The sequence below is a fragment of the Urocampus carinirostris genome, chromosome 7 (assembly GCF_059441175.1).
Source record: "Urocampus carinirostris isolate Australia breed hairy pipefish chromosome 7, RoL_Ucar_1.0, whole genome shotgun sequence".
In the NCBI taxonomy this organism is placed as follows: Eukaryota; Metazoa; Chordata; class Actinopteri; order Syngnathiformes; family Syngnathidae; genus Urocampus; species Urocampus carinirostris.
The window spans coordinates 13676008-13690341 of record NC_142355.1 but is presented as its reverse complement, the minus strand read 5'-3'; the positions used below and the strand labels follow the sequence as shown (position 1 = coordinate 13690341).

The following is a 14334-nucleotide window of genomic DNA, read 5'->3' as shown; positions in this document are numbered from 1 at the left end:
CAACATTAAAATTCAAGCATTTTCAAGGATTTCAAGCACTCGTACAAATAACCACCACGGGACCTTTAGTGAACGCAAACCATGCAAAAAGCGAAACATTTCTCTAACCCCACCTCATTTTTTAATCGCAATCAACACACAGAAACGCTATAAAACAGGAAGCTCTTTATTTGTCTTTGGAGTCTGGGACAAAAATGAACAGATGGAACATCTTCCCTGAAATAAGTAACTTCAGGTCAAGTGGCGCCCAACCGAGAGTTCTGACTGCACTTGGGCCCGAACAAGTGTCTTTCTTGCCGGGTCACTACAAAGGTGCGAATGATGCTAAACGCTAAATCAAAGACAAGACGTCTTTTGGTTCCTCCGGGTCTGTCGATCAGTTTTCCCACAGCCAAAAACACAGCTTGTCATCACTGTGGCTTGGGTAGGGAGGACTGTGGCTATGAGGGGAGGGTAGGCAGGGGTAGGCATCGTCAGGGTAGGCAGTGCGGGATTGCTTGCTTGGTTAAACTGCATGAAACGTGATCGAAGGAAGGAAGCATCACTTTTAAGTGCTACAACAGCAAATGCACAGACAACTGAACAAGTGTTGAATGATTAAGGATTAGTTTTCCCTGTTTTGTTCCCCGATTCCTAAAAATCTGATGTTATATTATCGGTAAAGGTTTTGGTCTACACCAAGGAAGTCAAACTCAAGTTTGGTTTGGGTGGCCAGATCCGGACTTTTTGTTCTGCGTAAGGCAGGAACAGTAAATGTATGTCAACTCAAAATCTTTAGTCTGTTTTTCAGTACTATGATTAATTATTCGGCTTAGTAGTCACCTACACTACATTTTATAATCACGGATGACAAGGGATCCTTTCTAAACAACACATTTATTCACAAACAATAGGCAAAAGAGATTTCCAGGTTTGTAATATGTGTTAACTTGTTTACATTAACAGTTGAGTGAATGCAGTTTAACACCTGAACCAACTCACCATGCTATAAAAACTCAACACTAGCTGCCAGAGAACATTTGGTTTGCATTAATTAAAAAAATAAAATAGAAATGATCTAGAGCAGGGGTGCTCATTACGTCAATCACGATCTACTGGTGGATCCCAGTAGTAGTACTGGTAGATCACAGAAAACACTTTGTAGGGAGACACTGTCATCCAGCAGTCAATAATTTACTAATAATAATTTCCTTTGTATTGTCATTCTTTGTAACAATGTACACAGAACGAAATGTCGATACACCTGACCCGTTGTAGCGAGCCGATGCAGCCGCAGCCAACAGAGGGCGCCGCCATTTTACCAATGTTATAAGTCTTAGGTATGAATGCAGCATGTTAACAGTACAAGGTAAGTTATTATTTATTTGCAACATTATTAGCCAGGAACTAAAGACTGACCTAACATATTTTTTGTTTTTACAATTTTTGTTTTATTCTGAGTAAACACATTTTGTTTGGTTAGGTTTACTTTGAGAAATGTCAGCATTCAATAACACAAATTAGGAATTCATTTTTCAATGCAAACTGCCGTTGAATCTTCATTTGTTTTAGCTAGTTTTTAGTTTGATTAAAGAGTGTAAATCAGATAGTCAAAACATTCAGAAATAAGTAGATATTTTGCAGTTTTCATGACAGGGAAATCATTTTGACACTCCTAAATTGCTCGTATGCAGAAAAAGTAAGCACCCCTGACCAACAGACTCGCTTCATTCTTCGTCATACTCCAAAATTTATGGCAAGCCAGACTAAATCATCCAATGGGCCGGATCTGGCCGGCGGGCCTTGAATTTAACATGCCTGGTCTGGACTGTTCTCAAAAACACTTGACAAGGTTTAGCGTACATGTGTCAATCTCATGGACTGAGGGCCAAATGTGTCCCACCACATCATTAGAAATGGCCTGTGAGACCTTATGCCATTGAGGGGACTTAAGAAAGAAAAGATCACCAAATCGTCCAAGATTTGGCAATATTTAGGTAACTTTGTATATGACTAACAACGTTTATTTTCAATGTGTGTAAAAAAGTTATTATAAATAAAAACATGAGTTATATTTATTTCAAATACCATGCAGTAATATATAGTTACATTTACAAGGACAGCGATTACACCGACGTGGCCCTCAGTGAAAATTAGTTTGAAAGCCCTGGAGCACCAGAGTGCCCGGGCACACTGGGTGAAAAGTACTGAATCTAGAATTGCACGTTATAGTGTGGCCCAGGGAAAGGTTCTGGTTGGCTATTGCTTCTATGGTGCTGTAATCCAACCAACCAAACGTGTTTGATGCCATCAATAAGGTCAACTACCATCAACCAGGTAAGATGGATGAGAGTTACTTCCAATTTTAAGATTGAAATCTCACCTGAGCAGTTGAACTTTTGAAAACAATTACGATTACTCATGTTTAAGGATACAATTATTCAACACTTCCACGATATTTGTATTCTGCCTAGTAGGAAAAGTTCATTTGAAGCAGGGGGTCTCCAACCTTTTCTTAGCCAAGAGCTACTTTTTGATATTAATTGATTTGATATGTATTTCTAAAATAACAACATGTCAGGTTATTACCAGGGTAGTTATTGGAAGTACGGATAATTGACTCAGTCAACCACTAAAAAAAATATTTTATTAGAAAATCACAATGACCCAAGCACTGGTGAGGTATCTTTAGATCTGCGGGCACTTCAGCTTTCGTTAGGGGGGCCCACTGGTGCCCACGGGAACCACGTTGGAGACCCCAATTTGAAGTTGATTTACTTCTCTATATTAACTTTGAAGTACACTTTCAGACAGGAAGCGATGTCACTTGGGAGCCATATTGATCAAGTGTTTAAACGTCCTCGTTTGACACACGGTATCATTTACCATAAAAAGCTATGTGCTTTCGTATTTGTGCCATTGACCACATTGTCAGCAAGTTTCCAATGATTGTTAGACTGTACTAAAATTGCTAACAGTTTCATAGATTTTGTCAATCATTTGTGGTGTGGTGTCAGTATCACATATATTTTCCTTATAAGTTTCAGTTTTACTCTGTTTTGGAATAAAGTGGAGCTCTGGCGCTATTCTTGTCTCTAGACTTTCCCAAGAAGAGTTAAGCTTTTGCTAAAATTGTGTACCACACACACAAGGAAAGCAGAACAAAATTCATGATGAATGTTTAATTGACCAAAGTCAGGTGAATCCCTAATAACATGTTACTTTTATTAGCACAAAATGCAGGAGTACTCACCTCTTTACATCATACCGATTCGCTACAAATGTAATGTGAGAGCATGTGAGCATGTAAAACTCTAAGCCGCGAAGCCACTTTTAACTGTATGCAGTGTTCTGTACAAATAAGTGCATGTGTCAGGCGTGTTTGAAACAGACTATCTATTGGCTCTGTTGTGCCTCGGGTAGGGCAACATGTTTGCATCTACGCTACCTTCGCTGTCCGAGCTGCTGTCAGAGTCGCTGCTACCGGAATAATCGCAGAGGCCCGGGAGGACGCCGATGCACACCGCCGCCGAGGGCAGGTGAAGCAGGGCCGGAGTGGGATTAAGGAGATCCGCCGGCTTCTTGGGCGGCAGGCTCTTGATAGTCTGTTGATTCTCAGCTGCCCCTGATCTGAGCCGGTCTCCTCCTGCCTCCTGTTCTGAACACAACAACTTACTGTTAAGACTGAGAGTTTCATCCTAACGCACAGTGTTGGGACTAAAGCGCTACAAAGGAACACATTCCTGGAACACAATTACCATAAGTCGAAGTCATACCTTAAAACCCAAATTTGGACAGAAATTTTAAAACAAAGTAACTAGTAACTAATTCACTTTTCTGTAGAGCCGGGTCATCCACCCGGACCTTCTTCAGTAACTTGTTACTGAGCACACCAAAAATCTTTTTCAAAAAGATTTAGAACTCATGCTTGGTGCCCACCTGTGTGCCCGTTTCCATTTCCTGCCTCTTCACTTTCCACCTTCTGTTTCTTACTGCTCTCTGATGACTGAGAAGAACTGGTTGGGGTAAAACAAGACTGAATGATTGAGTAAACACAGTAGAATACAATGTGAACATTTGTATCACGTCTTACTAAACGTTTTCAGTTTGTGGCTGTCGTGTTTGGAATTCTAATCCGGGAAAATTAAAGCACTTTAAAACCTTAAAAATACAACATTAAAATTCAAGCAAGCATGTTCACAAATTTTAATCATCTTTAGAGGTCATAATTACCGTAAATTCCGGACTATAGAGCGCACCTGATTATAAGCCGCACCCACCACATTTTAAGAGGATAACCGCTTTTGCACTTACACAAGCCGCACCTGTATAAGCCGCATGCGCCCACATTGAAACATATAACATAATCACAAAATTAACCCAAACACTAATTTGAGTGAATTTGAGATTTTAACTGAACATAAAGTACACAGTTCAAAAACCACAGTCGGCAAAATGAACGGAAAATGATACCGGTACTTAAGATTTGATGCAGACCTGCAGAGTCCGGGTCCCGTTAAAAGTAATCCAAGGAAAAAAATGTGTATGTTTCCAAAGGTAAGGGTGGGAAAAATATATATCCACTATTGTCTGCCGTGTCCACAAACACTCACCTTTACCGGTCTCCACTTCCCGTCATCCCCCGCGTCTGTTACGCCCCTTCTTTTTAATTGGTCAGTGCAAGAGTTATCAGAATAAGTGTCCAAAATAAATACAAATAAATACATTACAAAAATATACAGTTGCAAATACATATTATATACATGGTAGACGGTACACCGAGAGTTTTCAAAGCTTTTATAATAATATTAGAACTTTTCATCCCAAACCGTGCCTGTGAAGGGTAGCAAATCGCTACTAACAACACGCTCACAATACAGTTAACGGGTCTGTTAAAAAAATCATACCGTACACGTAGAAATCACGGTAAGCCGTTTTCTTCTTCCTCCCTAAAACTGACGTCATCAAAGTTGCCCTCCTTTAGTATGGGAAAGAGACTTTGTCATATAGACGTCGTCCCACGCCCCCTTATTCAAAAACACGCTCGCAACACGCTCGGAAGGTAAAGTTAAGGTGCAGTAGCTGTGTTTCCTTTTTAATCGGACTGCTCGAATGCGTTTAGGTCGTAAGCTGCGTCATCGAGCGCCGCTGGCGGCTGTTAGAAAAATTACATAAATTGGCCGCATCACTGAATAAGCCACAGGGTTGAACATTTGGGAAAAAAATAGCGGCTTATAGTCCGGAATTTACGGTAAAAAATTGCATAGAAATCAGTTCAGCTAATTTGGTAAAGCTAGATGTCTTATGACTGTTTAATCAACACAGGTGCCACCTGGATGACAAAAATCAACAGTACAAACAGTAGTAGGCGTGTTATTCTCTATGTACCTGCGTCTTTTGACAGCACCGGCCAGTAAATGGGCCTGAGACAAATGGCTGGTCCTTTGCTCCACCACCGATTGCTTAGCTGGTGCTTTCTTTTCAGGCTCTGGCCGGTTCTCAGAGGTCACTTGCTTCGCTACTGCACTGTGAAAGAACTGTGTTAAGATCAAGTGAGCTTTATGATGAGTACAAAATGTCAATCGGAGACCGAGATACAGGTTTGCGTCATTTCATCCTGGAGATGACACGAGTGTAATTTTCCGAAGAAGAAATCGGTTTGGGGTTTTCCAGGGTTAAATGATAAAATATTTATGATGCAGCATTAACTTATTAGTAAGTTGCCTCTGACCAATGATAATTGACTGAGCACTGTCAGAAAATTTCAATAACAGGGCACTCAACATGTACCGTTAACTACAGAGCGCACCTGATTAAAAACAGCATCTTCAAAAAAAGACTTTTCAAAGAATGCCAGGCTGAATAGTCGGCCTTCCTACATTTTCAGGTTAACCGATCTGGCCTGGTTTCTGAAAAGTTTCGACACCGGTGTTTTAAAATACTGCGATCTGCCTGTTACTAAATTTTGGATCTCTCCATCTCCAGCCACTTTGTCCACAACACAAAACGTAGTAATCATTATTTTATTTCTTAATTTGACTTTACAGACGCTCCCCTACTTGCGACCATTCGACTTACGTAAAACGGTAGATAGGAACATTTTTTTAGGGTTGTCGAAAAATGTCCTGACATTGCTGTAAGATTTTGTGTTGTGTGCGCCTTTTTCAGAGTAGAGGACATTACTGCCATTTGGCGCTGTGAGAGGTCACCCAGCATCCACCCAAAAGAAAAAAAAATTGCTTCCTCTTCCTAGTTCGTGTGGAAACATTCTATATAGTCTGTGTATACTATCTCCAGTGCGCTAAGAACTTTGACATTTTTACTGTTTATTATCTCGTGCAAGGCGAGCCGTGTCTTTGAAATTAAAGTGGAATAAGAAAGCTTGATGTGGTTGAGAAAATGGTTAGATCGTTTTTTTTCGGCCACTATACCACTGAGGGGGACCTCTTGAAGCGCATCTTCCAAAAGTAAGTTAAACTCAACTTTATTTATCTTTATAGAGCATATTATTTTAAGAAATGTTTAATTTTTTTAGTTCAAAACAATACAGGTTACTTATGCAAGCCTTAAACATACTTCTATAAACATTAAACATACAAAATAAAGCACTGAAGCAACTTACGAACAAATTCAACTGACTAACGTTCCCTTAGTAGCGCAGTGTCTGTACCTGTGTCCTGAGTTGCTAAGTCCAGCCATGTATCTACTTCCAAGAGTCTCGACTGAAAACTGTTTTTGATTTGCTTTTGTGATTGAGTATAATTACTACTGAAATTCTTAATTTTTGTTTCATTTATGCAATTAAAAATAAATTATAAAACCGTTGAGACTACGGACAATTATGCCATTTTGTTGTTGTCTTAACATGTTTGTCTTTTGAAAGCTTGATTTAAGCCATTGAAATGCAATTCAATTTATCTTCAATTCCTAGATTTTTGCACATTCCATCACTCTGAGAGCTGCACAAACCCTGACATAAACACATGGCAAATTCCCAGGTCAACTAAAAGCCCCATATGCCAAATTATCACGTCGCTTCCGCACAGGTGGAGAAAAAGCTTTCTCACATGGCCGGTGTGCAAAGGGGCTAAATTTAGACTACATAAATAACCAGTGATTAAAAAAAATGATCATATGATCAAAAGGATATTCTGTATTCCAACAATTCCTGCTTCTCTTCATCCCTGCGTTGCTTCTCCACCATGCTCTGTTGCCGGGAAACCTCGTCCAGGAAGCTGGTCTCATCGTCGTCCAATCCCCTCACCATGTTCTCTGTCACCATGGAAACAAAGCTGCTCTTTGCACATTGCAGAAGAAATTGTGGTATTTTGTTGGGGCTGAAGTCAATAAACTGAAGTGACCTTTATGTAGGAACCCTTTTACCCCATCAAAGCGAATTTATGAAAATGCTTATGAATGAATCTCATTTACACATTTTGGATATGTATTTTCTGTATGCAAACATTTTAAAAAATGACGAAAAAACTTGCGGTATTACCAAAAAGATTCAAGTTATCTCCCCTTTTGTTAAACAACTAAGAGTACAGTATGCCAAGTATCCATACATGATAACCTTGAGTCTCGGGCGGCATTGAGTCAAAAAATTAACCCAGGGCTGGAATAAAAAAATATTTTATTTTTTTGGGATCTACTGATACAGACTTGAATCAGATATATTGGGAATACATGAGGGGGAAATATAATGTGCTTATTCTTGTGCTTTTTTTGCATTTTCTTTCACACATTCCGTTCAGGAAAAAATAGAAAATGACCCAAAAATATGGAGATAAGTATTTTTAGAATAGCATCAACAATATGCATTTATGAACTAATAAAACATGAAAAAATTGCATGTACAGGTTAAATTTATTTTTGGGTTAAAAAACAAGCCATTTGATCAAATGAGTTTGGAAATGCTCAGAATAAAGCACTGAATTTGATCATACGCACTGAATATACAATACTCAAAAAATGAAACAAAACTAATTACACAGAAAGCTCATAGGTTTTTTTCCCCCCCATTTTTAAATGTGATAAATATCTTAATAAATTGGGCAGCACAGCGGCACAGTTCTGAGGTCATGAGATCGAACCTCCTGTGTGGAGTTTGCATGTTCTCCCCGTGCTTGCGTAGGTTTCCTCCGGGCACTCCGGTTGCCTCCCACATTCCAAAAACATGCATGTCAGGTTAATTTGAAGGTCCAAATTGTCCCTAGGTGTGAATGAGCGACCGAATTGTCTGTCCCTGTGTGCGCCCTGTGACTGACTAGGCAACCAGTTCAGGGTGTCCCCTGCCCAATGCCCGAAGATGGCTGGGATGGGCTCCAACCCGCGACCCTACTGAGGATAAGCGGTGCAAATAATGGATAGATGGATGGATCTTGATAAATTAATAAATACATGATAAATATAAAATTTATACAGCTATTTAAATGCTGGGGACCTGAGGGACAATAATTATATTTTATTTTCATCAATTTGCACTATGTATCATTATGTTATTAACATTTTTGTTTGGCAGGATGAATGAAAAAGCACGTGGCCCGCGTAGTTTGCCCACCACTGGTCTATATTGACACTGCCATAGATCAATGATTAAATGGAAGTTATTGACGTGTCTTAAAAAAAACAAGCCCGACAAATAACATTATCTGGTCCTTTCTTCAGTTGTTAAGAATTGAGATGATTGTAGCGCCTGAAGGAGACAATACGGAAGCTAAATCCAAACCTTATGGTCTTAAAAAAATAAATACATTTCAGATAAATAACAATCATTGAATTTCAAAAGAAATCTGTGCAAAAGGACATTCACTCAACGGTTTCAATCAGCAAGAAAATACCTACTGAATTTGAACTGCTCCTCAAACTCCTCCTGTTTTTTGTCTCTCTGTTCCTTCAGGCGATCAAAAAGGGAGCGCGAGTCATACTCTTCTTCGGGGGCCTCTGAAAAAAAAAAAAAAAAGAACAAAATACATATTTGCCGATGAAAGTATTCAGAATTAATCAACTGGAGTGTTTTTTTTTCAGGATTCTTGTTGGTGGTCTTACGCTGAGGGTCTTCAGGCTTTCGAACTTTCTCCCACTCCTCCTGCCTTTTTTTCCTTCTCTCGTCAAGTTCTGCTTCTGTCACAAATTTCCTGGTGAGATCGACACCTTTCCCTTCTGCCATTCTGGGTTACCTATAGAGGAAGATCCCAGAGATCAGTGGTCAGCAACCACCGGGTTGCGGACCGGTACCGGCCACAGAAAGAAAAAAAAGTTTCTTTATTATTTGCTTGTATCTTATTAATTTAGGGGTAAGACAGGGTCTAAAATCCAGCCCAATCCGACCTAGGGTATTGAATCCCAAACTAGCCTGAGCCTGACAAAATAACTTGATTTGATGGGCCGAGCCCAAGTTTTTGTATTTTTTCTTTGTGAGGAGGAAGGCTTCTCTCTAGCTGAGTTTTTTTTTTTAATTATCCACCCGTGATTGTTCTTAGTTTATTTTATTTTGTGGAGGTTCCATGCGGTGGATTCCGTCCCTATTTTAACCAACGCAGCCATGTCTGCGGACGCGACGAGCCAAACACGTGGACGAGGGCTTCGTTGCACAAAAGGGGGACAGAATCCACCCCGCAGATCCTCCACAAAGAAAATTAACTAACAACAATTACAGATGCGCGTGGACAAGGGCTGCGTTACGAAAAAGGGCCACAGAGTCCACTGCACAGATCTTTCACAGAAAAAATAAACTAAGAACAATTATGGACAAGCGGCAAGTGCATATACAAGGGCTGCATGGCATAAAATGGGGACGTAATCCACCGTTCTGATCCTCCACAAAGATAAACTAAGAACAATTCCGGACAGACTTTAAGTCTGGATACTTTTTTAAAAAGTACGAGAGAGAGAAGCCTGGCCCAATGCGTGTTTAGTTGATAAACGCCGCTGAACACATTTGTCCAGCATTGGATGCAACAGGGATTGAACCCAGATCACGGCGGAGAGCAGAACCCTAACTACTAGGAATTTAGGTGACATCATCACACTATTTTTACTCATCTTGCCACATTGTACAATGTTGAAATGGAGAATTATAAGAAATATTGTATACAAAACAATGTTGTACAACTAGATACCGTGAGTAAAAATAGTGTGATGATGAGATCAAATTGAATGCCTTTTCTTATGTCATCTTGATCACTAGTAGTCGTGATCACAAGATGGATATGGGCTTATTACAATTATTATAATGGTTATCCTTATTTACGGCTCCCTAAATCGCCATGCCACCCCCTCGCCCACCCATGTGCCGTTTGCAGCACCAGTTGTCCAGTAGATAGGATCCCGCGCTCCCCCCGCAGCGATCTGGGTTCGACCCCCGCTGCACTCAATGCGATGCAACTGAATGTCCCGAGTGGCCTGGTAAATAGGATTCAGTGCTTCCTATTGTTATCCCAGTTGCCACCGTTGTTATGCAATAGTGGTCAGCAACAACATTTATCAAATGATCAAGAATTGCACAAACGTGTTAAAGGATCATTAAGTCCAAGGTTAAATTAATGGACAATTCGTTTTTGTTTTTGGGTGCGCCCTAGTCAGGAAAATACGGTACATTGAAAACAGTGTGTGATTGTAAAACCTAGCTAGACCAAATAAAAGGCTTTGGGTATTATTTTTTTGCAAAAGTTATATCACAAAAAGGAATCAGGTCAATAAATGAGATAAGTTGTCTATGGAAATGTCAATCATTGTGATGAACCTGGATTCATAAGAGGAAAGTGATATGTAGCTCCTGCTGACTTGGAAATGGTAAGAAAAAAAGTGTGTGCCACTGAATTACACCATTTTATTCCTCGCACCAATTTTTTAAGGGACAGTGTGTATTATTTGATGACTAAATGTCACTGTGTTATGCAGTGCAATAAAAAATAAGTTCTAAAACATGCATGGAAAAATAAAAGCGAATATATATTATTGCCACTTCTTCAACTCAACTTCAACCTTATTGTGTGAGATTCGATCTGCAACCTCAGTAGAAATGTTTACCTCTAATCTTAAAACACACTTCTGTAGCATATGAATAACCTATATTTCCTGTTGACAATATCTGTGTAGTATTCGTTCTTGCAACATCCATAGCAGCCTAGTCATCCCGGAAGGGGGATTACTTCATGTGCGGTCCTTTCTCAAGGTTTCTTCATTTTCCTCATGATGAGGTTTTTGAGTTTTTCCTTGCCCTCGTGTAGGTTTTAGATCAAGGGATGCTGTAATAATAGTCTATAGTTTGCAATAATCTGTGGTCTGTGCAGCCCTTTGAGACTCTTTGTGATTAAGGGCTATACAAATAAACATGACCTCAATAAACATTGTCAAATATACTCTACGCACAACATACAGCTCAGATGAAATGTCTTCCTCTTCTCCCCGTGCAAACATGCGATAGATAAAGCAAAATACAATAACCAATAGCAGCAAGAACAAATAGCAGCAGGTTTAAGAACAAACAGCAATAAGTTTTGGTTTTGTTTTTTGAAATCAAGAAATATAAAAATATATTGTTTTTTTAATTAAAAAAATGTGCAAAGTGTAGCTGGGATCGAACCGTTTTGCATTCATTTGTCAGAGGGCATATTAAAATACTACAAGCAGGATGGTATTGAATTCCTCTGCAGGTAGAAAGGCCAGCAACAACCATCAGCTCCACTAGTGAGCAGTGTTTAGATGCCACAGCAGCATCGCGGCACCAGGCATTACAGATGTAAACACATAATCCCATGCCGCAGGAATTTTGACTGTTTCGTTGAAAAATTTAGAAAAAAGCCAGAAAGAAGAGAAGAGAAAAGAAACAAAGGAAAAAAGGAAAAAGATAACAAAAAGAAAAAAGTAACAGCTAGGTAAAAATAAACACAATGAGATTTTTTTTAAAAGGAATTTTAAAAAAGTAAAAAAAAACACAGAAAAAGAAGAAAAAGTTTGCGTTGCATTCAAATAATTTCCAATATCAAGTGAATCTTGTTGCAAACATTGTACTTCCACTAAAAAATGTGATTAAGTACAGTTCTGTATCTTACAACCGACTAAATAAGCCCCCAAAAATGTTAGTATTATGCGACAAAATATATCAGGAAAAAAAAGAAATGGATGTCTTGTGAAAGAATTGTAAAAACAAATGACGTTTCTAGGCCGTACAACCTTTGCAATAGTACATGAGTCAATTCATTCAAAAGAGAAACATAATTTTGCATTGCCGGAAACTCAGCAAAATATAACGTGATGTCAAGTTTTGGGCATGTTTGATAGTGATTTAGTTGCCTCACTTGGGATTAGGGTTGCTCATCGTTGTTTCAATCGTTGCTCACCAACTTTTGTGTGAACGCTCAGAATCGTGGAAAAATAGGGGGAACATTGTCCACGAGCCTGCATGTTATGTTAATTGTTGGCTCAAATTGTACCGAGGTATGTATGAAATGATCTGCATTTATATAGCACTTTTCAAGTCAATGACTTCCCAAAGCGCTTTACAGTGTGCTTCACATTTCCCAATAGCGGCCTTGTATTGCAGCCATGTAAGACGCTAACCTGCTTATTGGGGGTATTAGGGGTTCAGTGTCTTACCCAAGGACACTTCGACATGCGACACGGACAAGCCGGGATTCGAACTGGGATCCCTTGATCCCAAGACGAGCGCTCTACCTCCTGAGCTACTGCCGCCCCAAATGTATGGATGAGCGTGTGAATTGTTGCCTGTCTCTGTGTGCCCTGCAACTGGCTGGCTACTAGTTGAGGTTGTCCCCTGCCCACTGCCCGAAGATACCTGAGATGGGCTCCAGCGCTCCCGCGACCCTTCTGAGGTAAGCATTGCAGTGGCTCTCTCTCATTTTCAAAATTTTTTTTTCGCTTTCATGACTTTCCTCCCACATTCCAAAGACATGCATTTCAGGTGTATTGGCCGGTCCAAATTGTCCCTAGGTGTGAATGAGCGAGTTGTCTGTCCCGGTGTGCCCTGCGATTGGCTGGCAACCACTTCAGGGTGTCCCCTGCCCACTGCCCGATGATAGCTGGGATGGGCTCCAGCACCCCCGCGACCCTACTAAGGATAAGCAGTGCAGCTAATGATGATGATGACTCCGAGTCAAAGCGTTTCCCAACCCTATTTTTAGAGCCATTTTTTCGACGTGAGAACAAGAACGTATGCAGCTTTGGCTCTATCTAGTGTACATTAAATGATACTACACTTTATATATAAAAAAAAAAGAGATGTGAGTTCATTAACGAAATTATGAAATAATCGGTGATCCCAAACCGCATTTAAACAAGCAGAGGGAAGAACGTGCTTGATGCAGTTTCTACATAGTTGGCTGTATGATCTGAGAAAAATAGCATTAACATTATAATAGAAGCGGTTATTTTTCATGAACAAGGGAAAAGCTCGCCATACAAAAGCACGCCGTACCTAAAATCAAGCGTTTGCCTTTGCAGGTTTATTGAACAAGATTACGATCGCAATATCGAAATGTCTGCTGACGTGCAGCAAAATAGCTAGTTAGCTTTTAAGCGTTGAACCACGGTCCCGTCACTATATGCAGAAAAAAACGTTTTATGGCAACGCAGGGTAATTCAACGTAAATTCAATACGTATTTTTTTACCGGTCACCGAACACATTAAACCGTAGGGTGATTTAAATTAATAAAACTTACCAAATTGGGGCTATGAGTAAAACTCGATGACGTCTGCGTGCAACTGTAAAGTGGGCTCGTTTGAAACGATATCTGATTTGAGTTCCTACGTAAGTTGGGGTCAGCGGCAGAAGACTAACTAACTAACTAACTAACTAACTAACTAACTAACTAACTAACTAACTAACTAACTAACTAACTAACTAACTAGATAAAAATATATAAACAAACATTAGGATATATTCTTACTATGAAACCAGCGCAGCTCTCACATTGGATTTCATTCATTTATTCATTTATGTATTCATTTATTTATTCATTTATCTATTTAATTCTGAAAGTAACAACAGTCAAAAATTAGTAAAAAGTGTACAGGCCTCTGCTGTGAATGACTTGAGCACATAACCGGCCACACGCACTGGTCTCTCACACTGTTCTGGTGTCATTTTGGTCCATTCTTCTTCCAGCCTCCTCCACAGTTTGGTGTTTGTAGTGGGTTTGTTGACCATAACTTCGTCGCCAAGGGCTTTCCAGAGGTTCGCTATTGGGTTGGGATCAAGACTCTGGGTAGGCCATGCCATTAATTAAATGTTTTCATCTTAAAGGAAATTAATTTGCTGTGTGACATGGGGCACTGTGTAGCATGAAGACTGTGGGGTATGAACGCAGGTAGGGAACCATGTGCTGTTGAAG

At 39.8% G+C, this 14334-nt stretch overlaps 1 protein-coding gene across 1 annotated transcript; it reads right to left on the bottom strand.

Moving 5' to 3' along the window:
* Positions 1-3146: 3146 nt before the first annotated feature.
* psme3ip1 (proteasome activator subunit 3 interacting protein 1) lies at positions 3147-13749 on the bottom strand. Its single transcript, XM_088339805.1, has 7 exons — positions 13663-13749; positions 9028-9158; positions 8824-8922; positions 7130-7251; positions 5368-5507; positions 3919-3995; positions 3147-3637 (listed from the first exon to the last, which is right to left on the bottom strand). The coding sequence occupies exons 2-7, from the start codon at positions 9146-9148 to the stop codon at positions 3372-3374; spliced, it is 825 nt and encodes a 274-aa protein (XP_088195931.1). The 5' UTR covers positions 9149-9158; positions 13663-13749; the 3' UTR covers positions 3147-3371.
* Positions 13750-14334: the final 585 nt, after the last annotated feature.

What these genes read in the sequence shown, in the direction of transcription:
- psme3ip1 (XM_088339805.1), bottom strand. Translation starts at nt 9,148, where the DNA reads ATGGCAGAAGGGAAAGGTGTCGATCTCACCAGGAAATTTGTGACAGAA. An exon ending in AAAGCCTGAAGACCCTCAGC is followed by an intron (nt 8,923 to 9,027) that starts GTAAGACCACCA and finishes TTTTTTTTTCAG; the next exon opens with AGGCCCCCGAAGAAGAGTAT. An exon ending in GGTGCTGTCAAAAGACGCAG is followed by an intron (nt 3,996 to 5,367) that starts GTACATAGAGAA and finishes TACCCCAACCAG; the next exon opens with TTCTTCTCAGTCATCAGAGA.